The sequence below is a fragment of the Erpetoichthys calabaricus genome, chromosome 3, assembly GCF_900747795.2.
Source record: "Erpetoichthys calabaricus chromosome 3, fErpCal1.3, whole genome shotgun sequence".
NCBI lineage: Eukaryota > Metazoa > Chordata > Cladistia > Polypteriformes > Polypteridae > Erpetoichthys > Erpetoichthys calabaricus.
In genome coordinates, this window is record NC_041396.2 from 248205695 (window position 1) to 248231413 (window position 25719).

At 38.0% G+C, this 25719-nt stretch overlaps 1 protein-coding gene across 1 annotated transcript in view; it reads left to right on the top strand.

The window, feature by feature from the left end:
• Positions 1 to 25719, top strand: part of pelp1 (proline, glutamate and leucine rich protein 1) — a 71866-nt gene that overhangs the window by 20483 nt on the left and 25664 nt on the right. Inside the window, exons 9-13 of the mRNA XM_028797974.2 lie at positions 248 to 335; positions 2950 to 3038; positions 8227 to 8343; positions 9001 to 9151; positions 23213 to 23375. Coding sequence (XP_028653807.2) covers positions 248 to 335; positions 2950 to 3038; positions 8227 to 8343; positions 9001 to 9151; positions 23213 to 23375 — 608 coding nt within the window. The remainder of the gene's footprint in view (positions 1 to 247; positions 336 to 2949; positions 3039 to 8226; positions 8344 to 9000; positions 9152 to 23212; positions 23376 to 25719) is intronic.

Here is a 25719-nt window from a genome sequence, read left to right on the forward strand (position 1 = left end):
TTTTCTACATACAATTTTTGTTCAATTGGAATTTGCAGAGGCAGTGCAGGACTCTGGATTTGTTTGTTGATCTTGGGACAGTACAGCTCAAATGGGGATGTCTGGCTGCCCTTGTGATACCTGGCAGTATATTTGACTTGTCTGAATTATACAAACTTCTTGTTATTGTTATTTGCATTGGCACCCAGATTGACTGTGTTTAGGCTTGTAAAGAATTTTACATTTGTGATTGTTTGCTGTTTTCCAGCATTGATGTCACAGTTCCTGTTAAACTTCCTGTGCAGGACATCGTTAACCTGGTTTGTAGAGCATTGACTGTGACTCATAAGAAATTGGTAAGCCTGAAATACTAACTGAAATCAATTGGTTCTCAAGTGTTTCTGTGATACATTTCTTCACCTCTTAATAGTTTTCTTATGTGACCAGAAAAAAAAAATTCCATATCCCATGACAATGCTTCAAATTAATGCAGTGTTAAAAACATAACACCATAATAAGAAGTACTGTACTAAGACAGCGAGAGAATAATCTTGATTAATAACAAGTGCAAACTTCATTTTGTTTTATACCACCACGACATAGCACCTTTGACACCAGTTGCTGAAGATGCATATTACTTTTATATTTGAAAAGCTTACACATTGTAACATAATGTGTAATATATTGAGATAAATATTTTTTTTTACTGAGAAGAAAGGTGATGAAATGGTTGGAGCTGCTGTCTCACAGCTTCATGTCCTCATTTTCTTGGGTACCCCATTTTTTTGGCACTTATAGAAGATACAGTGCATCCGGAAAGTATTTACAGCGCATCACTTTTTCCACATTTTGTTATGTTACCGCCTTATTCCAAAATGGATTAAATTCATTTTTTTCCTCAGAATTCTACACACAACACCCCATAATGACAACGTGAAAAACGTTTACTTGAGATTTTTGCAAATTTATTAAAAATAAAAAAATTGAGAAAGCACATGTACATAAGTATTCACAGCCTTTGCCATGAAGCTCAAAATTGAGCTCAGGTGCATCCTGTTTCCCCTGATCATCCTTGAGATGTTTCTGCAGCTTAATTGGAGTCCACCTGTGGTAAATTCAGTTGATTGGACATGATTTGGAAAGGCACACACCTGTCTATATAAGGTCCCACAGTTGACAGTTCATGTCAGAGCACAAACCAAGCATGAAGTCAAAGGAATTGTCTGTAGACCTCCGAGACAGGATTGTCTCGAGGCACAAATCTGGGGAAGGTTAAAGAAAAATTTCTGCTGCTTTGAAGGTCCCAATGAGCACAGTGGCCTCCATCATCCATAAGTGGAAGAAGTTCGAAACCACCAGGACTCTTCCTAGAGCTGGCCGGCCATCTAAACTGAGCGATCGGGGGAGAAGGGCCTTAGTCAGGGAGGTGACCAAGAACCCGATGGTCACTCTGTCAGCGCTCCAGAGGTCCTCTGTGGAGAGAGGAGAACCTTCCAGAAGGACAACCATCTCTGCAGCAATCCACCAATCAGGCCTGTATGGTAGAGTGGCCAGACGGAAGCCACTCCTTAGTAAAAGGCACATGGCAGCCCGCCTGGAGTTTGCCAAAAGGCACCTGAAGGACTCTCAGACCATGAGAAAGAAAATTCTCTGGTCTAATGAGACAAAAATTGAACTCTTTGGTGTGAATGCCAGGCGTCACATTAGGAGGAAACCAGGCACTGCTCATCACCAGGCCAATACCATCCCTACAGTGAAGCATGGTGGTGGCAGCATCATGCTGTGGGGATGTTTTTCAGCGGCAGGGACTGGGAGACTAGTCATGATAAAGGGAAAGATGACTGCAGCAATGTACAGAGACATCCTGGATGAAAACCTGCTCCAGAGCGCTCTTGACCTCAGACTGGGGCAACGGTTCATCTTTCAGCAGGACAACGACCCTAAGCACACAGCCAAGATATCAAAGGAGTGGCTTCAGGACAACTCTGTGAATGTCCTTGAGTGGCCCAGCCAGAGCCTAGACTTGAATCCGATTGAACATCTCTGGAGAGATCTTAAAATGGCTGTGTACCGACGCTTCCCATCCAACCTGTCGGAGCTTGAGAGGTGCTACAAAGAGGAATGGGTGAAACTGGCCAAGGATAGGTGTGCCAAGCTTGTGGCATCATATTCAAAAAGACTTGAGGCTGTAATTGCTGCCAAAGGTGCATCGACAAAATATTGAGCAAAGGCTGTGAATACTTATGTACATGTGCTTTCTCAATTTTTTTTATTTTTAATAAATTTGCAAAAATCTCAAGTAAACTTTTTTCACGTTGTCATTATGGGGTGTTGTGTGTAGAATTCTGAGGAAAAAAATGAATTTAATCCATTTTGGAATAAGGCTGTAACATAACAAAATGTGGAAAAAGTGATGCGCTGTGCATACTTTCTGGATGCACTGTATATATTTTAGGTCTATTGGCAATTCCAGATTTGTCCAATATAAGTGAATTTGCATGCATGAGTGCACGTGTGTGTGTGTTATTGTGAGTGTGTGTGAGAGAGAGAGAGAGAGACAGAAAGAGAGAGAGCAAGAGAGAATGTGTTTTGTTGTAGACTGGCATCACATCTAGGGCCTTTCCTTGCTCCCAGTACTGATAGTTTCAGGTGCGTCTTCCAGTAGCCCTGAAATGCAAATAACCTAGTGTAAAAAATTACTGGGTGGATAGATGCTTTCTTAGCAAAATTCTGTTTCTATTTCTTTGTACTTGAAGTCATTTGACAGTTTTTAGGCAGTATATATTATGTTTAGCATCCTTTACCACAAACACTACTAAAATGAATGTTTTACACAAATCTTCAAATGTTCACCTCTGATCTGAGCAGTAACGTTGTTTTTGCTAGCATTGTCACTTGTTCCTATTCATTTGAGGAAACTGTGGATAACTCATATGTAATTACCTGTGATTCTGTATTTTTTTTTTCCAGAATTGGCTGGGAGATGGACCTCTGAAAATGCTAGTGTTACCAGCAGTCCACTTTCGAACACTAGATGTCCTTATAGCACTCATTGAAACGTATGTAAGCTATGCATCTGTGTAATAGTGCAATCTTTAAAACTGTATTTTTTTTGTATTCACTTACTACAGGCTCAGAGCTCATACACACACACACATTTGTGTCTGTTAAGTCTGTCACATTGATTGTCACTATTTTAATATAATACAAATTATTCACTTACTACAGGCTCAAGAGCTCATACACACACACATTTGTGTCTGTTAAGTCTGTCACATTGATTGTCACTATTTGAATATAATACAAATTTATTTTAAAAAGATCTTATTTAAAGGCAAAAGCTGACAATTGATTTTAAAAGAATGGTTGTTTTACCTGCACTAATGATGGCGTCAAGTTACTCCAGATACACTGTGGAAAGCTGCAGTATTTAAGAGGTCTGTTTTTGCACTTCACTTCTGAAATCAGCCTTTTTATAATTTTGAATGGTTGGCTTGTTATTTTCATTAATAAATCTTATAGCCAGGCCCCTTTACAACAGTTGGGACAGTCACCAACTCCTCTCATCCCACTGCTCTGTACTTTAATCTACAAGTTTACTCAGAGCAGTTTTTCAAAATGCTTCTCCAGTGTGTCTGTGCCCATATTTATCAAGCATTTCAGAGTAGGAAGACAGCCCCAGCTGGCTCAAAATTCACAGTGTGATGCAATTTTGGTCCTAATTTAAGGAGAAGAAGTAAAAGTATTTCATCCATTTCCCTTGGTTAGGAAATTACTCCTAACTTCACAGGGGTTTAGGAGATCTTGTAAGCTGTCTTAATTGAGTAGTAGCTGCCGTAAGATGGTGTTCAGCCAGAAGTCTGTATGTATATCCTGGGAAAGGCTAAATGTATCAGGAACCCTGAACAACATTGAACTCATAAAAAGATGCTGATTTGACAGAGATGGAATAATATACGTCACAAATTTTGTTCAGTACGTGAGCATTCCATGTACCCGGAGAAGCCAAGCATTGTTAGCTAAAATGGCAGTGTAATGATATGTGTTAAATGTAACTTGGCAAAATCAATGATCTGAGTATGTCAAAGTCAGAGGTGGGTAGAGTAGCCAAAAATTGTACTCAAGTAAGAGTAGCGTTACTTCTAAGTAATATTACTCAAGTAGAAGTAAAAAATAATCATCCAAAAAATTACTCAAGTAAGAGTAAAAAAGTATTTGGTGAAAAGACTACTCAAGTACTGAGTAACTGTTTGATCATAAATAAATTATTTATTTTTTAGAAATGTTGTAATAAGACAGACAAAAATATAAAATAATGTGCAAATTCTGCTATTTCCAAATAATAAAAAATGAGTAACAAATAAATAACATCTTTACAAAATAAAGATGCACAAATAACACAAAGTTCCAAATCTCAGTTTTTGACAACAAAGGTTTTGAAGCCAATACCTACAATAGGTAACATGTATGTTTGAACAGTGCAAACTACTTACAGTGACAAGATATACTGTACACTGAAAGTATAATACTGCATATTTACTTGCCCTCCAAATAGCACAGCTGATGGAAAATAACATTAGAACAAGGCAGCTTGTGCACGTACAAGAAGTCTCACTTTACCTTGACTGTCTGTGTCTGTGCATGTTTGATTAAAATGTGCTTGTTCTTCACTCAGTGAAGTGATGGTTAAGCTTCAGCAGGAGTTGGCTGTCATTTTTCATGTACAGTGGAACCTTGGATTGTGAGTAATTTGGTTTGCGAGTGTTTTGCAAGACGAGGTAAAATTTTTAATAAATTTTGACTTGATAAACGAGCGAGGTCTTGCAGTACGAGTAGTCCGTGTACGCTTTGTCTGCCAAGTTTCACATGATCACAACTGAGCTGATGGTTCTTCTCTCTCTCGCTGCGGGATTGTGGCCAATTGTCAGTCGGCGTGCCTCACTCATATAGTCAACATCTGTATGAGCGTATACTGTTTACTACAGCATTGTGACCATGTGTGTGTGCTGTGACGTGTGAGTCCCCGTCTTTCACCCCAAAACACGAAGCTGAGTCTCAATACTTTAGCGACACCATCTTTATTCAGCTTGAAACAGGAACAGCGCGGTTATTTATTGTAGCGGGATCTGCCACTCTCCTATACACAGACACAGCAGTCAGGCAGGTTCATGCCCAGGTTGGTGGCCAAGTAATACTGTGCCCAGCGCATTTTTAATGTTCCTTGTTCCTTGTATCACTCATCAACACCATGACCGCAATCTTTTCGGATTCGCTTTTACGGCGAACTACTACAGAACTGGGTGCCTGTGGTTGCTTTGTAACACTCTTCCATGTGTCGTCCCGTTCAGTGAAATCCCACAAGAGTTTAGAAACTCACTCACACCAGCCATGATTCTTTTCAAAGGTAAAGTGCAGGTTAATTTGTTTTTTGTATTTTTACTTTATATTTTGTATTAATCATTTTTATATGAATAGTTTTGGGTTGTGGAACGAATCATCTTAGTTTCCATTATTTCTTATGGGGAAATTCGCTTTGGATTGCGAGCACGTTTCCGGAACGATTTATGCTCGCAAACCGAGGTTCCACTTGTATTCTTTCTTTCCCTGTCCGCTGTCTGTGAGGAGTTTGTGCTGCTATGCCGCCACAGTTTGTGTGTGGTCATGTGACTGCATGGCTACGTCTGATTTGTGAAATTGAGCTATGTGATTATTGTTGCTACATCTGATTGGTGAAACGGAGTCTTGTGATTATTGTTGCTACGTCTGATTGGTGAAACGGAGTCTTGTGATTATTATTGCTACGTCTGATTGGTGAAACAGTCATGCAGTAGATCCACTGGCGGCTTCTCTCTGGCAAAAGTATAGCGTATCTAATGGAAAAAAAGTAACGATTCAATGTAGCATAAGTAATTGCCCAATGTAGCGGAGTAAGAGTAGCGTTCTTCTTCACAAATGTACTCAAGTAAAAGTAAAAAGTATGGTGCAGTAAAACTACTCTTAGAAGTACAATTTTTTAAAAACATTACTCAAGTAAATGTAATGGAGTAAATGTAACTCGTTACTAACAACCTCTGGTCATAGTCAAGCATTTCTCAAATTTTGCACTAAACCTTAAAAGCCCTTAAGATGTGTGAGGTAATAATGCAGATTAATGCATTTACCCAGCACTCCATTTTGAGAGGATGTTAAAGCAAGCAGCATTCATGCAAATCAACATGTGCAAAAAGGACATTGCCCCAAATGTGGATGAGCATGGATGTGATATGTATGTGAATCATAAGCAGTATCAATAGCCAGACGGTCATGGGTGCAAACTGTACTTTAGTAGCCAGCATATTCCCATGAAGATAAGTGGGGCAAGAAAAAAAGGCATGTAGAGACTCTTGGGTCACTGGATAAACAGAAACCCGTTGTAAATAAGTGGGTATCACGGAGAGAGACATGGCACAGTGGAAGATGATTGGGACACTGAAGAGTGAAGGTGAGTTCAAAAACAGCAAAAATACCAGTGGCTAGTTTGACTATAATTGTTACTTTGCAAGGTCATCCCTGTTAGCATAAGAGCTGGGAGGTGATTCATCTAAGAAGTAAGATTGTGGATCACCCATCCATCCATTTTTTTAAACCTGCTTTATCCTGAGCGGAGTCAAGCAGAAGATGATGGCTATCCCAGCAAGCAGAGTTCACAAGGCAAAACAATCCCTGGAGCATCCATTGTTAAATAAATGTGCCCAATGTTGGGCTTTAATTTAATACAGTATGTGTGTCTTGGTCTTTCTATCTCAGTTTGTGTTACATCATCCATCATCCATGGCGTTGTAAAGTGGCAACCATTGCGTGCAGCTTAGCACAGTATCCTGCCTAAATATATTTTCTGTCTTTGTCTTCTTGGTTTTCTTCTAATTATTCTTCTAATTATTCTTCTAATTTTCTTCTAATTATTATCATCATCTTTGTGGCGAAGCCTCTGGTTTTGTATCAGAAAACAACAAAAAAAATCATTATAAGAAATGGAAAATAACAGTCATAATTCTGATTTTTCCTTTTATTACAATGCTTTAAAATCTCCACTTGAAAGAGCCTAGTCAGTGTCAGCCGGTACACTTTGTCTCACAATTAGTCTGTATCATATATGGGTGTTGATTTGATACATACCTAAAACGGTAAGGTGTAATTAGAAATAATAATATAAGAAATATCTTTAAAAGAGAAAAAAAAGTAGTCTGATTATGTGGTTCATGACTTGATACTGTGATAGTCTCATAAGCCACACAGAAGCAGCTTTTCTGGGTGAGTCCATAGGTGCCTTCTGGTTTTTTATTTTGAATGCCGTGATATAAAAGGTATCCTGCCACTGCTGGTTGGATACCTACAAAATGAAAAAAACAAATCTGCCTATGACCTGCCTGCCTTTTGCCTTTTCTTTTGTTGTTATCGCGCTATTCTCACCCTATTGCTGTCTTATTAACTGACCCGTATTGCTCCTGATCTCCTACCCTCTCCCCTTGTTTAGTACGAAAGCACTGGTACTTATGCCTTATCCCTGTCCCTCAACTCTCCCTAGGGAAGGTGCCCTGCACTCTCATAAAAAGTTCTTTCTCACAGGCTTCACCCCAACCCTGCTAGAATAAAGACAAATAAGGCTGTGAGAGAAGGAAATAACTTACAGCCTGAAATAGTAGTTTTAGTAAAATATTCATTTTCAATATTCATTTGTTCAGATATAAACAACCAAGATAATCTGGAATAGTTACTGTTTTTGTGAATAGTGATAATACAGCTTTCAAGAAAATTCAGCCATACTTTTTGAGTCTTCTTCTCTCTCATAGTCATGTTTATGTCAGATTGTCTACATGTAAATTCCAAAAAGAAATAACTGATGGAGTGATTCAAACAAAATTACACATAGTATCTGTTTCCTTTGTTTAATATATGTCTAAATAACTAATTTTCATAATTGTTTCGCATAAGAGTAATATACATCATTTTCTTACATTTTGATGTAATTTGTTAGAATAGCAGTTTTTAGCATAGTCCTACTGAAAATAGCATAGTCAGTCAGCAGTTTCCATTAAGTTGATGGCTAATAGACTGAATCCTGGTGATTGTAATTAGTTGGCTGATGTGCTTTAAGTGGCTACTTCTTTAAAAGATGTTTGTGATTACTGAAGACCGTATCCTGTCTCTCTAGGCACCACTTGTAAATCTTGATTTCCTGACTGACAGTGTTCTGTTTTGCATGTACAGTGGAGGATCTCGACTGATCCAGTATTCTACGATGCTCTGTCATCTTTTTGCTCAAACTCTGAATGCATGGAGTTCTAACAATGATACCATCCTGCCTGGACAACAAAGAGCATACAGGTAAGCAGTGAAGACAGAATTGTATCAAGGTAGATACTATGTATACAGATAGAAAATCTCAATCTGTTCATATCCCAGTCAGTTGTAGAATCCAGTGAACTGTTCTTTTTAACTTTACATTATGTGCCTTTTACGAATGATTTTATATCTCTTATGTTAAAGGATATTATACATTGGCAATGTATATGTGCTAGGCTGACCTATACTATACTATGCATATTGTGTTTTATGTCCTTTTAAGGCCAAAACAATTTGGATGGACGTGCATTATCACTGTAGCTGCCTCAGATGTAAGTGCAACAGTGTCAGCTGTATTCCAGATAAAAGGCTGTACAGAGAAATGCCAAAAGGCAACAGAAATAAAATAACAGAATTTTAACATATTCATATATTAGTGGCAGTTGATTTCTACCCCAGTACACTCTACATGCACCAATGTAAACTGAGAAAAGTGCAAGTTTCCTCTCTATCCCTTGATCCCACCTTAGAAGTAATCCTTCCATTGTTTTTTATTTTTTTTACCCACTGGGTAACTTTTACAGGTTATTTTTTTGTTTCCTTACTATCCAGGAAGCAGTAAAGATAAACAAGATGACATGTTATGAGTGATTTCATATTTTTTCTGCTGTTTTTCTCCTTTTTCCAACCTCTTTGTAGTGCTGTGAGAGTGCAGGTTTATAAGACTGTGCAAATATGGGTCAGTGTGGCAGGGTCATCTTCTGGAGTATTGCAAGGTTCTGCTTTTTCTTCTGAGGTACTTTTGGGACACATACTGAGTGACATTACCCCAGGGACGGACACAATCAAGGTAACTTGATATTTGCTGGCATATTTTTTATTTTTTTTTATTTTACTAAAATCAAACAACATTCCATACAAATAACTAAAGTTTTACAAAAATAGGAATAAATGAATAACGATAAATGGAGTAAAAGAGGGGAGAGAACCTGTTTCCTCAATTTAAATTCTTATTCTAAAATGTTATTGATTAGATCCTGCCAAATTTTGAAACAGTTTTGTACAGATCCTCTAAATGCGAATTTGATTTTTTCCAGGTTCAAATAGTATATAACATTACCCACTGACTTAGACTTATCTTGCTCAACTGGAAGAATCCCAAACTCTCCTATTCTATGTGCCAATAGTATAGAAAAGGCAATTAACAGTTTGTTTGTCCTTCTCCACTTTAAGCCCATCTGGAAGTACCCCAGACACAGCTGTTAGTGCATTAGGAGGGATTGTGACACCAAGGCTGTCTGAAAGGTTTTAAACATTTTGGTCCAGAATGATGTTAATTTGGTGCGGGTCCAAAACATGTAGCCCAGTGAAGGCAGAACTTGATTGCAGCATTCACAGGTTGGTCTTGCCCTGGAAACATTTTGGACAATTTTAAACGAGAGAGATGTGCTTAATATATAATTTTAAGTTAAATAATTGTATGCTTTGCACATATGGAGCTCGAGTGAATTCTCTGCAATTCTTCTTTCCACTCCTTTTCTGAGATGTTGAGTGAGAGATCCTTTTCCCACTGCACTCTTGGATCTTTAAAAGGGAGGGACTGTAAAATGGTTTTATACAATATATTATGGAAATGCTGTCCTCAAGACTGATCAATATTTTTTCCAGAATATAGGTAGGTGGGAGGTGAGGAAAATTGGGCAGGTTCTGTTTAACAAAGTTTCGAATTTGAAAGTAGTGAAAGAAATGTGTTGTTGGAAAGTTTAATTTGGAGTGTAATTGTTCGTAGGATGCAAAGATGTTGTCTATGTACAGATCCCTAAGTGATTTCATCCCAAATGTTTTCCAGATATTAAAAACTGCATATGTTTGCCAGAGTGGATAAAGGTGGTTCTCAGGCAGAGATGCCACAGATAAAAGCTTTTCTATCTTAAAATGCTTCCTATATTGGTTCCATATTTTAAGTGAGTGAAGCACAATTGGGTTGTTAGTGTATTGGTGATCATTTGTATTTATTGGGATGCAAAGCAAGGAATGTAAAGAAGTACTGCAGGATTTTAATTCTATTGTGGAACAAGGCTGTGTATGTTCATCTATTTCTGTCCATGTCCAGGTTTTAATAGCTTGTATATTTACTGCCATAAGTCTTTGTAGGGTCGCCCTTTGGATACGTGGATGTATTGAATTCCAAATAAATAAGGTTATGGTTGAATTTAATTTCTTAATAAATTATTTATTGATGTATATTGGACTGTTTTGAAATAAAAAAGAAGCTTTGGAAGGATATTCATCTTGACAATGTTAATTCTTCCAGCTAAAGTGAGATGAAGGGTTTTTTTTTTTTTTTTGTTCTTTATTTCGCCTTATACAATTTCTTGTATTAGGAATTTGTTAGTTTTCACATACCCCTTGGGGTCAGAGCGCAGGGTCAGCCATTGTACAGCGCCCCTGGAGCAATTACAGGTTAAGGGCCTTGCTCAAGGGCCCAGCAGAGTAGGATCTCTTTTGGCAGTGACGGGGATTCGAACCGGCAACCTTCAGGATACCAGCGCAGATCCTTAGCCTGAGAGCCACCACTCTGGTTGACCATCTATATAAGTCTTGCTTAATTTTTTCTATACCTACGGCTAGTGCTGGGCGGTATACCGGTTCATACCGAAAACCGTTTTTTATTTTTTTTTATGATATGGATTTTTCTTATACCGCAACACCGGTTTAAATTGCCTAAACGACGTTCGGAACGTGGCGCAGCGGGAAACTGTTCAAGTGGGGACCTTTTTCACTGCTACACCGCTAAACACAGATTTGTTGCACTAGGGCTCTTTTTCACTGCTACACCACCAAATAGTGGGCGGTAGCATAGGAATGCTGCGCGGTGAAAATACAGTAATCCCTCCTCCATCGCGGGGGTTGCGTTCCAGAGCCATCCGCGAAGTAGAAACCATATGTTTATATGGTTATTTTTAGAATGTCATGCTTGGGTCACAGATTTGCGCAGAAACACAGGAGGTTGTAGAGAGACAGGAACGTTATTCAAACACTGCAAACAAACATTTGTCTCTTTTTCAAAAGTTTAAACTGTGCTCCATGACAAGACAGAGATGACAGTTCTGTCTCACAATTAAAAGAATGCAAACATATCTTCCTTTTCAAAGGAGTGCGCATCAGGAGAGAGAGAACAAAGCAAGCAGTCAAAAAAAAAAATCAATAGGGCTTTTTGGCTTTTAAGTATGCGAAGCAACGCTGGTACAAAGCTGTTGAAGGCGGCAGCTCACACCCCCTCTGTCAGGAGCAGGGAGAGAGAGAGCCACAGAAAAACAAAGTCAAAAATCAATACGTGCCCTTTGAGCTTTTAAGTATGCGAAGCACCGTGCAGCATGTCCTTCAGGAAGCAGCTGCACACAGCCCCCCTGCTCACACCCCCCTACGTCAGCGCAAGAGAGAGAGAGAAAGTAAGTTGGGTAGCTTCTCAGCCATCTGCCAATAGCGTCCCTTGTATGAAATCAACCGGGCAAACCAACTGAGGAAGCATGTACCAAAAATTAAAAGACCTATTGTCCGCAGAAACCCGCGAAGCAGCGAAAAATCCGCGATATATATTTAAATATGCTTACATATAAAATCCGCGATGGAGTGAAGCCGCGAAAGGTGAAGCGCTATATAGCGAGGGATCACTGTAGACAGAGAGCCTGGAGATACTTTAGTTTTAAAAGGTCAGATGTATAAATACTGTTTCTATACTACTGGATTATACTGCAAGCCAAGTTGTACTTGTTTTATTTGTTTTCAATACAGTGTAATGTACCTGGGTACTGTGTAATAGTGTGACGACATGTTGACTTTATTCTCGCCGTTTATGTCAACATTAAAGTCGACATGTTGACTTTATTCTCGTAATTTGTCATTAAAGTAGAACATCGTAAACTAAACTTCATCGTAAAATGAATATTTAATTTACTAGATTTTCTCAAACCCCATCATAAGTTATATAGCACATTAAATGCTTTGTGTTAAGTGATTCTTAAACTGACTTCTTCTTGCACTAAGAGGAGGTGCCGGCAGCGATCTGTAGTCAAGAATACATTCACTTCATGATCTTCCTTCTCTCTGAACATTTAGAATGCTAAAATAAATACTTAATATAATTTTCATGGTGAAATGCATTAAAGCATGCATTAATCATATGGGGGCACGGCGGCGTGCCTGCCTTGCATTTGCATGTTTTTCTGGTGGGTTTACTCGGCGCTTCAGTTTCCTTTCAAAGTCATGTAGGATGTGGGGTTTTGTTGTGCTATATTGGCCCTGCTAGTGTATGTTTTGCTTGTATTCATCCTTCGATGTGCTGGCGACTCGTTCAGAGATGGGCGCAACTCTGAATGGATGGCATAATTAAACATGTATAACGAAGATATTTTTAAAGTTCTCAACACTCCGTGGGCTAAGTTTATAACTAGTTTTAATTTCACAAAGACGTTTATCGTGTGGTGATTGGTTATGTGGTGAAAGAAAAAGGAAGGATAGGAACTGGGGTTTTGGTAGCCTACATCAGATAGAGACAGCATGCATGCAATAAAGATAGCCCGCTCAGAAGAACATGCATTGAATTCTGTGTTCATGTCTCCGACCAGCAGATCACAAACCCAACATTTACACAATATTTAAGTTAAACCTGTGCGATAGCTATTCATACATCCAGTTTTTTGGAGCCTCGTCACACCTGCCATAAAGTTCTCTACACTGAACATACACCTGGGGACCCCTTACTGCGAGGGAGCAGCACTACCGCCTCACTACCGTGCATGTGTAATACCTGCTTTAATGCATTTCATCATGAAAATGATATCAAGTATTTATCTTAGCATTCTAAATTTTCAGAAAGCAGGAATATCATGAAGTGAATGGATTCTGTATGGTGATCGCTGTCTTCTCTTAGTGTGGAGGAAGTCAGCTTAAGAAGCGTAGTGATTAACCACTGGGTCAGGGAACGTAACACAAAGCATTTAATGCGCTGCATTAATTTATGACGGGGTAAATTAAGTAATTGATTAAACATTGATTTTAGGAAGAAGTTTAGTTTACGACATTCTACTTTAATTATGAAGTAAACTATGAGAATAAAGTGGAAATGTCGACTTTAATCTCAACATAAACGGTGAGAATAAAGTGGAAATGTTGACTTTGTTCGCGACATATAGTTTGTTTTTTTCTTCCCAGTATAGCTTAGCTTGAAGCAAGGTCTATATTAATGCAGTTTGCCTAAATGATGGTTCAGTTGGTAAAGATGTCATCACCAAGTTGCACTTGTTTTATTTTATTTTAATTTGGTGAATACTGTGTAATGCACCTGGGCTTGAAGTCTTGAAGTAATAGTGCAACTATCAGTAATAATACTATTATTTATTTTATTGTTATTATTTATTAGTTTAAATATTATGCAGTTTAATGATGATAAAGTTGTTTAAAAAGTCACTTTAACGTGTCAGTGGACAGAGATTGTTAACATTAACAGAAAGTGTAGTTGGTTTACAAAAAATATTTACTATTTATTCCTTTTCTAAGACATATTCGGTGCAATACAATTTTTGACAAGCACTTCTGGATATTTTACTAAGTCTAAATGCCTCTTTGTATGGTTGAAAATATGTTGTCAAAATTATAGTTTGTTTTTGAAAAATTTGTTCAATAAAAAGGTTCTATATTTTGACTGCATCTGTCATGCAATGTGATACCTTCTCCATTAGTGCCACCCCCTTGAAAACTATCACTTTATGGGGCAATGCAAAACTGTATTAATAATTGTGTGCACATTAAAATGTTTTTTTGTACAGTGTACAATACTCTTGACAGTGGAATAGGTTATTCTTAGCCAGTAATTGCAGTGGAAAATGTGGTTAACATCCACTCATGCATGGGGAAAAAAATACCGTTGAATACCGTGAAACCGGGATAATTTAGAAAAATACCGTGATATAGAATTTTGGTCATACCGCCCACCCCTACCTACGGCAAAATTTTGTTGATAAAGAGCTTTATGTTTACTTGTGATGTTTACACCTAGGTATTTAAACTGATCTGTGATGATAAAAGGGAAGGTGTCCGATCTAATATTGTGTGCTTAAGAATTCACTGGGAAGAGCACAATTTTATTCAAATTGATTCTGAGACCAGAAATCTTTTGAAATTCTATTAGTGCTGTTAGGACTGCAGACATAGTATTTTGTGGGTCTGATATGTATACAGTACCATATCATCTGCATATAGAGAAACTTTCTGTTTAAGTCCTTCTCTGATAATCGCCTTTATCTCATAAGCATTTTGACAGTGAATTGCTGTCATATTATCCTACATTCTTGACTTTTGCTTAAGCCTGCTTAGATTGTTTTTCTCCTGGGCATAAGCCACTGACTTCTAGCAGAAATTAGTCATGGAGATATACTGACAGCAAAGACAGGCAGTGCAAGTGAGAAAAGAGGACCGTGAAAAGAACATTAATCAAAATGAAGTTGAAAACAGGCACCAAAACCAAATTGCAAGTCACTGACTTCCTGCATCTGCCCCTTAGTGATGAGTAGTTACATCTTGATGACTGCAACTCAAAGTGATGGTGCTAATCCCAAAACAAAGGTGACATCATGACAGAACAAATAATAATAAACAATTAAATATTATAAGTTTAATACATATTAATAAAATAGATAATGATAATAGTCTTCACAGTACAAGGATTATATGAAAGCTCTTAACACTAGAATTACCAGAGTGTACAAAAAAACTCGTAGATCCGGCCCACCTTAAAACCGTTCTCACCTCTCTTTTGTCTTCTAAATGTGCCGATTAAGAGGAGCAGCGAGCAGTCGGCTGTTCCATCCCCCACCGTCGCAGAACGTTCACTAAGTTTTCCCAGCTCCCATGCCTGGGAGTGACTGAACTGCTGGAGTTTTAGAATGGAAATAATAGATCGTTGTTTGGAACACATGCATTTCATGCGTGTTCCGTTTCTACAGTAATCTGTGTAAACACATTGCTAAAACAGAAACTTTTTCATATTTTAGTAATAAATGTTACAAAATGTAGGCATAAACTATAGAATCTGTGAAGCCTGAAGTCCAAACATCAAATAAACACTTTCACAAAAGGTTCACGGAAGGTACAACACCTTCTGTGGCTTAACGCTACGGTTTGCTCACTTGGAGCACAGCTGCCCTACCGTGCTACAGAGACCTGAGTTCAATTCCCAGCTTTGGAGAAAATGTTTTTTTTTTCCTCAAACGGACATTAAATTTATAAATTGGTATGCACTGTAAATCGTTAAGTTTAAAATGTCAATCGTGGTTATTTCTGTTGATTAATTCATGCTTTTTTACTTAGAGTCAGAACAGGAGCTTTTTCAGCTTATTCAGCTTCTGGTCTGACTCAAACAGCGCCAGTATAACTTCACACCTGATCTGATGCTGTTCGTTTTCAAATAATATTGCATTACTTAGACGATGTTTTCTGATTGGTACTATTCGCGTCATAAAATGATTTCTTCAAAACGTCACATATATTTGTCTCTTTCTTTTTTTAAAATGTGCGTTGTAGCACGCAGCAACTGGCCACCTGCATGTTCTTGCGCACACTGAATAAGACAGTGCTATATGCAATCATCAGATTCAAATGTTAACAGTTATATAGCACGGAATGGAAATCAGCAGTTCTTAGCATTCCACCACGCAAGCTGTCATATCAACCGCCTACTGTAACTTGCTTTCTTTTTGCTTCGGTTATAGTCTTGTATAAAAGTGCACTTGTTTTGTTATACTTTTACATCAACATATATTCCTGTGTTTGAGCGACACGGGCATGCTCAAAAAATACACGTGTAATGCCACGAAAAGTGCATGCAGACACTTCAGTTCGCAAGCATTGGTACGACAATGCAGCCACAAGTACACTGCAGAACTATAGCGCGTCTTAATGTGAAAACAGCAGTGTCAGATGGGGAGTGTCTGATGATTGCATATAGCGCTGAAGTTACTGCTCTTTACTATGCTTTCCTCTGCATGTCCTGGAGTACAAAAGAAACAGCATACAGCAAGATTGGGGGAAAAAAACACGCGGTCGTATGTATCGTGATACACTGCAGAGCTATAGCGCGTCTTTATGTGAAAACAGCAGTGTTAGATGGGGTAGGGAAGGATCCTGAACGCGACTGAGACAATGAAAAGTGAATTTAAAAAAAAATAAACAAAGCTAACCTTTACAAATATCATATATTACACCAGCTGTTACAGACTGAAATCAAATGTATCTTTTTATTATAAAATAGTGAAAATAAGAACACTTCCAAAAAGGAGTCATGCAGGATCGAACACACAACCTTCTGATTCCCAGTCAGCAACTGATACTGTTGCGCCACGGAGGCAGCAATGGCTAATGTGTGTCAATGTCACATACTAAAGCGGCTTTTTTTGGCGGTGGCTTTTTTTTGTACCTTTTGTGAAACTGTTTCTTTGATATTTGGACTTCAGGCTTCATACATTATATAGTTTATGCCTACATTTTGTCATTTGCTACTAGAATATAAAAAACGTTTCTGTTCTAACAATGTGTGTACACAGATTACTGTAGAAATGCAACACATATGAAATGCGTGTGTTCCAAATAACAATCTATTATTTCCACTCTAAAACTCCACTTCACTCCCAGATAATCAATCAAGGCATGAGCTGGGAGATGCAAGTCGGTGGGGGGATGGAATAGCCGGCTGCTGGCAGCTTGTCTTTATCAGTACATTTAGATGACAAAAGATGCTGGCGGAGAGGTGACAACGGTTTTAAGAAGCGATTTAAGGTGGGCCGGATCTACGAGTTTTTTTGTAGGCTCTGGTAATTCTAGTGTTAATATACCTTCCCACACATTTATAAAATTATGATACTAGTTGAGGAGCATGGACCAGATCAATTTGTTCCCAGAAACCTTTTCTTAGGACCATAACCCATCAGTCGACCAGATAATGCAACTAAGAATGAAAAAAACTTGATTATATTGACATTCTGTATCTTAGTCCACTATAATATGAGGAGTAGTTTTAGGTCTCATATACATTCTCAAGCGAACTGGTGTCAGTTGAGACATGTGGAGGGATTGCCAAATCTTGAGTGAGTTCACTGGGCCTACCTGTATGTTACTAAACTTATTTGTTTCAGTATAGTATTGGGTCAAATGAATTAGCCATGCCCTCTGTCTGATGTAAATCTCGGGAGTCTTTCAATAACTGCAGAGGAGATAACGAGAGGAAATTAAAGGTACACAATACAATGACGCATATTACAGCCACATACAAGCCAGTATTACTGTCAGAGGAGATTAAAGGCATATTACCGACGCGCACGCCTGTATTACTGCCAGAGAAAATTAAAGGTATATTACGGACGTACAAGCCGGCGGGCGTACAAGACGGTATCCTTCAATAAGGGTGCGCACAAAAAGGCGAGCCTCAAAAGGGCGACCTCAATTAGGTGCAGTGAATAAAGGCGCTCTCAGTTAAGGTCGCCTTTTTGAAGCTCGCCTTTTTGTGCGCGCCCTTATTGAATAGAGCCGTACAAGACAGTATTACTGTGTCAGAAAATTAAAGGCACACAATACACGGCGGCAGCCCACGAAGAACGGTCAGCTCAGCAAGTAAACATCAACAAAAGAAAGGCTGAAAGAAAGAAAAATACGACCAACAAAAAGAATGAGGTCAAAGTCCCTTGCCATTTAATATAGACTGTTCCTACTAATGTTTATGCACTACTGTTCTAGCGCCTGTTATTGTAACGGGCTAAATGACTAGTATATATATAATATATACTGAGTATACTTAACACATAAAATATACGTTGTCGTTCCTTGCATAACTGAATAACCCTTACGGCACAATAACAATTCAATACATTTATGGTCACTACAGTATTTGGATTTAATAATCTTCATGTGGGAAAAGGCTGATTCGCATAAATAAGTAGATAAGGTGACCAACATTTTTTAGGCCAATCCGGGGACTTTTGGGGGGCAGGGGCTAGAGGAGCGTAGACTATAAAGCGAAAGCTTATCATGTGATTTCTCGCCAAAGTTGCAGGATGCAGTAGAGCATAAGCTCCGTCAAAACACCGTGCACGCGTGCCAAGTTCAAATTATCATGGTGATGAGATACATTCAAAAAAGTGAACCAGCTGAAACCAGGGCCGAAATCTTAAACCGGGGACAGAACAGGGACATGTTTCTGAGTGTGGATAATTGTCCAAAAAAGGAGACTGTCCCCGGAAAACGGGGATGGATGGCCACCTTAAAGTAGAGCTGAAAAATGCAGTCAAGGAGGTAGCACATTTCCTCATGTTTGGGTACTTTTTCTCTGTGAGTGAGTTCCAAAACTGTCCATGAGCCCCAGACTTCAGCTGAATGTGAAAAATGACGGCTGTCCGATTAACTGCGATTTTAGTTCCCTCTCCTTTCTCTTTCTTGGATCGCTTTTCGGAAGGAAGTCAGTTTCGTAGTTTTTATGAACAGTTCGAAAGTGCCTTTCCACATTTTCCTTCTTTGGAATAGCAATGATAGATTGACAGATCAGACAAACGCACTTCAATTGTGACATTGTGAGAAAAAAATGCTCTTCCAATTCCACATCTAGCCCATACCCTCCCCAGACATTTTTTTTTTTTTTTAAATCCCTTCTGTAGTCGATATAAATTGGAAGGCTAATTAGATCACAGCCAGAGTTTTGCAGTAGCTCGTGCGTTTGATCGTGCGTGCGGGATGACCAGTGTGTTAGGAAAAAAGATATCTCAGACTGGCTGCCCTGTATGTCAATCAAGTGGCAAATGCCATAGGGAGAATATATGATAGACCAGTGGTTCTCAAACTGTGGGGCGGGCCCCCTTAGGGGGGCACAAAGTGACAAAAAAGGGGGCGCGAAGATGTGAAAAAAAGAAAACAAGAATCGAAATTATGAAAAATACATCTATTGAAACCAAAACAAATTAACTTAAACTACATTCTGATACTAGAAAATAAATATAGAGTTAGATATATGTCGATAAAAGTTAAGTAGGCATAATAAAATATGCATCCATGATATATCATTAATTAAAAAAAAACAAATTGGTATTAGTGGGCTCCTTTCCAAAAAACGTTAAGGGGGCGCAATTAAAATTGTTATGAAAACTCGGGTCGCAAATACTTAAAGGTTGAGAAACGCTGTAATAGACTAACGTTTAAAAAAAATTTTTTTTTGAATGCAACGCGATCTACCTGCACTACCTCTGCAATCTACCGGTCGATCTCTATCGACGGATTGGGCACCCCTGCTGTAGATCATGATCTGCTTACAAGTTTCTCATTATTGCTTAAGAGACTCAGGTGAAAACAGTGGCTTCCATGAATGTGATTGGCTCTCCCACAAAAAGCAACGCAAGAGAAATAAGACACGAACCACACTGGCACTTTCTAAAGACAATGTTTAAAAGAAAAACAACCAAAATTGTCAGTGATTGCTCAAACAAAGTAAATGCAGTCATTTTTTTCTTTTTTTCCTAGAGGCCAGAGGACCTTATATCCCTGTGTCTATTTTTTACAGTAAATAAACTGAAGCATTGTGACCCTTTAAGTGTTTTACAAATGAAACAAGTGTATTAAATGTTACTTTGTTTAGGTCTTTTAAGTATTTTGTGTATTATAATCAATTATTAGCAGACAGCATTTTTCAAAGTAACAAAAAAATGTAAAACGAGTTTGTGTTTATTTATGAGACGATTTAATTAACACGCACCGAACAAAAATATGAAGCAAAGAAGCATAGGCTATAGTTGGCTCGGTTGCTTGATGAAAACTAGCTATCTTTAAAATGGGTGTGTTTAACACAGAAGATGCCGATCATTTAACTAATGACTAATAACAATATGGGTTAACAATTTAGAAACACGTATAGGCTGATCCTATAAAGTTACGTGCAAAAACAGATCTGTAAATCCCACAATAGTGTCCAGCACATCTTAAGTAACATGAAGCCAAAGTTTGTGTGAGGTAAAACCAACAACTGCTCTTTTACATTCGATTGCCGTTTTTCTTTCTTGCCTTCCAAGATCTTTCATACATTCGAATTATGTTAGAATAGTTATATTCGATCCGACAGCCCTAGTTATTTACTTAAAACAATGTTGTAAAGATCTACACAGAGCTTTTTTTTTTTTTAACTCGCCTCTGTTGTCAGTCTGGCTGTTTTCCTGAGGCATCAATGTGTTCTCTTCAAGAAATTCGTTGTACATTTTGAAGAGCGTGCATGCCACCTCATCATTTATCTTGGCCCTTTTCTGTTGTGGACCATCTATCTGTGATTCAGTCGTTTGCATTTCGTTCGATGCAAGTTCCATCTGAGCTTGCAACATTTTGAGTGCCAGTGATTTTACATCTGCATCGAAATAGTGGTCTTTGTATCTCGGGTCTACAATAGTGGCAACACAGTACATGGATTCTGTGTAAATCTCAATGTAATGATTGTTTACAGCCTCCAATAGAGCGCTTTTACTGGTTTTGACTCCGAAGTCAGTATGAGCGCTTTTAGTCAATAGTCATTTTAAAGCATTAACTGAGGGAATAACGTTAGAAGCCAAGGCTTCAGACTGGCAAATTTCTTTTGTCAGTTGTTTAAATGGAGCAAGGAGTGTGATTATGTTCTCGATCAAACCCCACTAATTAGGCATTAGAGTTGCAGGTAACTCAAAATCGGAGGCATAAGACCCAAGGGCTGTTTTCTGCTCCAGCAAGCTTTGCAGCATATAGAATGTGCTGTTCCATCTAGTCGAAACGTCTTGCTGAAGCATTTTTGGCTGCATACCAAGTTTAGTTTGTATAGTTTTGAGACGCGAATTGGCTAATTGTGAATGCTTAAAGTGACCGACTATTTTTCTGCTGATCGCTATTGTATCCGAGACGCTGCGCTGGGATAGTAAGCCATCGTTCACAGCAAGCTGTAAAGTATGAGCCATACATGGCAAACTTGGGATCCCGCATTCCTCCATAGCCTTTGCAACGTTGCGTGCATTGTCTCGTAATACTACATGTACATTCTCTTTGGGTATTTTCCATGTTTCAAACATTCTTTTAAACGCCACAGAGAGTGCAGCACCCATATGTGATCCAGAGCATTCTTGGGTGTTCAAGATTGCTTTCTGCAATTCAAACTTGCGGTTGATCCACTGAGCAGTTAAACTAAGCATACTAATAGCACTCATATCAGATGTCCATATATCAGTGGTAAAGCTTATGGCTGTGACATCTTCAGCAAGGAGTTTGTGCACATGACTTTCCACAATCTTATGTAACTCTGGAAGCGCTATGTCAGAAAAATAACGGCGACTGGGTATCTGGTAACGGGGCTCAAGATGCTCAAGCAGCCTTTGAAATCCCATATCTTCTACAACAGAAAATGGCTGATCGTCCAGAGCAATAAATTCCATCACCTTTCTAGTAGCTTCTACAACAGAAAATGGCTGATCGTCCAGAGCAATAAATTCCATCACCTTTCTAGTAATTGTTTGAGCTTTAGGGTTATCTTTACCAGATTTCTTTGATTTTTCAAGTAACTGATCAACACGTTGATCAACTGCAGTTTTTGATTTTGTGCGCGATGGCGCAGGATTCTCCTCTTTTGCTCTGAGGAATTCTGTCAGGATGGTGTGTCTTCAAGTGTGTAATTAAGTTGGTGGTATTGAAATTTTGCATGTTGGTCCCTCCGTGCAAAACATTAGTCGAACAAATGCTGCAAATGGGATATTTTATGTCATTCTCACTCACTTTGAAAAACTTCCACACCGCAAACATTTTTCACACAGTAGCCCAGCGTCGCCTAAACGTCTGGCACATCTGGAACACAGTGAATGTGTCATCAATATCGGTTTGAATTATCGGTCCAATTTAGTCATCGGTCCGATGCCAATAAAATTATTTTAACCCATTATCTGCCGATACAGATATAAATCCGATAGGGATAATCCAAAATTAATCTATGAGCATTGCTGGGTATTACAAAGAATGTGATTATTTCATTGTCCCCTTTATGTAAGGAGATATATGATGACAGGTAGTTAATAATACCTGCATCCAAAGATTGGGGTGATTTTTTTTTTTTTTTTTTAATTTTTAGAGGGAGGTGTGTTACTTTAATGTCTGCCAACAGCTGTGAATCAATAAAATTTTCAGTTGCACCTGAGTCAATTGGTGCCAGAGAATTCCACTGGTATCAAAAATTAATTTTCCCCCAGAAGTGATGTATTATTCAAAAATTAAAGTAAAAAATATTTTGTGCACAGTTCATATACTTTTGTTTAGAAATTCACAACATTTATGACAATAGTGATACTGACTTGCTGGCTTAAATACCATTGTGCTTCATGATCACTTCTGGCGCATCTTCCCGTATACACCCCTTAGCAAGGAATAGTTATATCTTGATCACTGCAACTCAAAGCAGTGATTCTCAGTCTAAAATAATGATGGCAAGCAGCAGTACAATAAATAAATAATAAACAATTAAATATGTCAAGTTTAACATTTGTAGCATTTTAATGAAAAAAAAATGTAATAGACTTCATAATACAAGTATTGTGTGAAAATTTAAGTCCAGTGTTAAGAAAATAGATTGACTAGGAGGGTACAATTTATAATCAGCCCTCTGTTAAACTTCAGACTTAATAGAGGAGACTCCTTACTCTAAATACTGGTTAATGGGAGATGTTTTCTTCATTTGTAGCGTTAGCATTGTGATGATGCTTACTTGTTTGAGGCAGATAATTAAGGCTATACTTACATGGTCATTTGTTGTTCAGACTCAGTTATGTATAAATAATAAAGGATGTTGTCATTTTGTAAGCTTTGCTATGTTTTACAATTCCAGCTGAGGACCGGAAAGGCTATGCCAGAGCTCAGTAACAATGTTGGGAAGGTTGGAGGAAAAAGAACCAAAGGATTGGATCTCCATGAAGCAACACCACATTTGCAGGGATACAGGAAGCAAGAGAGCAATGCTAATTCCGACTGCTGCAAGGCAGCACTAAAGTGTAGGTTTTACATTTAACTGTTGTCTGAGGTGTCTTGTGTCAAGTATTTTATACATGCTTATTTTTTCTTTTTCAATACAAACATTTGCACTGTATTAAAGCACTTCTAATCTTAATAACGTTTAAAGGATCAAATGCATGGAAACTGTAGATTAATAATGCAAAATGTGGTTATTTGACAAATAGCCCAAAAGTGTGTGCGAGGAGTCTTACCTGTTCTCTTCTTTCTAAATTCCCATTGTGGAGCAACTTTTTCAATTTAATTTTTAGTATTACTTAATCATGGGCATTAAAGGTGTCACAATCAAGGTGGAACAGTGGTTAGAAGGTAGCGGGCTCAAGGATCCAGCTTCCCTGTTTCTCATAATGTACCTGTTTATTGAGTGGAGTGTGCACTTTCTCCCCTTTTTGTGTTGGTTTTCCTCCCATATCCCCCAAGATGTTAAGGTCAAGTTAATTGGTGATTACAAATTATCCCTCTAGAAGTGCGAGCATGGGTGTATGCTTGAGTGGGCCTATCAATTTACCGGCATTTTGTCTTAAGGCCAGTTTTCTATCTTGCACCTATTGCTACTGAATTATGCTCTAGCCCCCTGCAACCTTGAATTGGATTGCACTATCGTGAAAGTTCTATTATGTTATGGTATGTTGTCATTATTTCTATTTTTATTTTGTACTGGCTACGTTACCTGTTGAAGACAGGTAATAAAATAAGTTTAAAGAGGTTTGATATCTCTTGCCCTACATGTACCTTCAATGCTCCTCCAACAGCTTTCGTCATGATCCTCGTGTCTCAACCCCTCTTGCCATTCCTCTGCCCCAATGTTAGACAGTTTCTTGTTTCCTACTGGGAAAACATCATTCATTTTCTTGGGAATACTGTTCATCTTTGAAGGCTTCTTGGGTTTCACCATGTTAGTATTTATTTCCGATGTCCCTCTGTACGTTATTTGCTTTGTTGTCATTGAAATGCTCCATTTTAACTCCTTTTTGTAAAGATAAAAAAAACATTGTCACAATCAGGAATTGAACTTTGAACCCCTAATGTATCTTGTCATCATCCCTATCACTGAGTTGGCAAAGCCAAACTGATCAGTCAAATTGCTTGTACTTTCTGGATGCACACACACACACATACAGAGTACCATTTCTTACATTGTTAGATAATGTGCTTGATGATATGCTATAAAATATTTAAAAAGATATCAAGAGTGCATGCATGAAACAGTTAAATTTACAAATTAAAAGATACAAAGAGTACTGTTAATATAGTAGGACAATACAGTAAACTAACTTTAGTGTAACTATGAAATCAATTGGAAAGTGGCATTGAGGTATTTAAAACCTTGATTTTAATTTGTAAAACCCCAGAATCTTATTATAATATTCAGAGTTTATTCTGATTTCAGTACTATAGAACTAAATGAAAAACCTTTTTCTGAAGATATTGAGTTATCTATAAGGAATGATCATTGTAGTCACTTACTCTGTAGTGTTCATCTTCAGAACGTTATCGGTTAACTTTCAGGATCATAAAATGCTTTAGCCGTGTACAGTAAGTGATTTGAGTGGAGCCAGCTAAGTATTTATGTGATCATAAAATTTCTTAAAGAGTCTGGAAGCAGTATTTTTACCAACTATTTCTTACTTTATGGAGTAAGTATTACATTTTAAAGTTGTTTCCCCATATAGTTGGGAAATTATTCAGGTTGCATTAAGACCTTACCAGTGTTCAGTGTGCAACCATGAGTAATGGTTATGTATGGTTCTGTGTTACCAGCATAAACATGCAAATTGAATGTTAATTTATCAAGTCAAGAAATAGGCCTTGCACAGAATAGATAGATAGTGGTGTTAATTATGGAGAGATGATGATGTGGTTTTGATTCACTGCTAAGAGACCACTTGGACCTAAACTTTTTCCTAGCACTTTAATGTTAGACCAAAACTTCCCTAAACCAATTGTAAAGTATTTTACAATTTTCAGCAACACTATTCATATCTAAGCATTTCAGCAGGGAGCAATTTAGAAATCTCCTGTCAGCAGCTTTCTGGCAGTGTTAGCCAAACACTTCGTTAAAATGTATGGCAATGTTCATAAAATGGTGGTTTGAAAAAAAAAAAAAGTCTAATATGATTTCATATTTAAAAATCTAAACTGAAGGAGACAATATCATAAACACACTATCATGTATCATTTTACTTGCATGGTTATTGACATCCTTGTGTAATACTGGAATTTTTCAGGATGCTGCCAGAATTCTTTGTAGGGAATCAAGAATTGTCCATTGGACTACTTTTGCAGCTGAATAGGTTGAACCCAAATATTTGCACTTGTGATGCG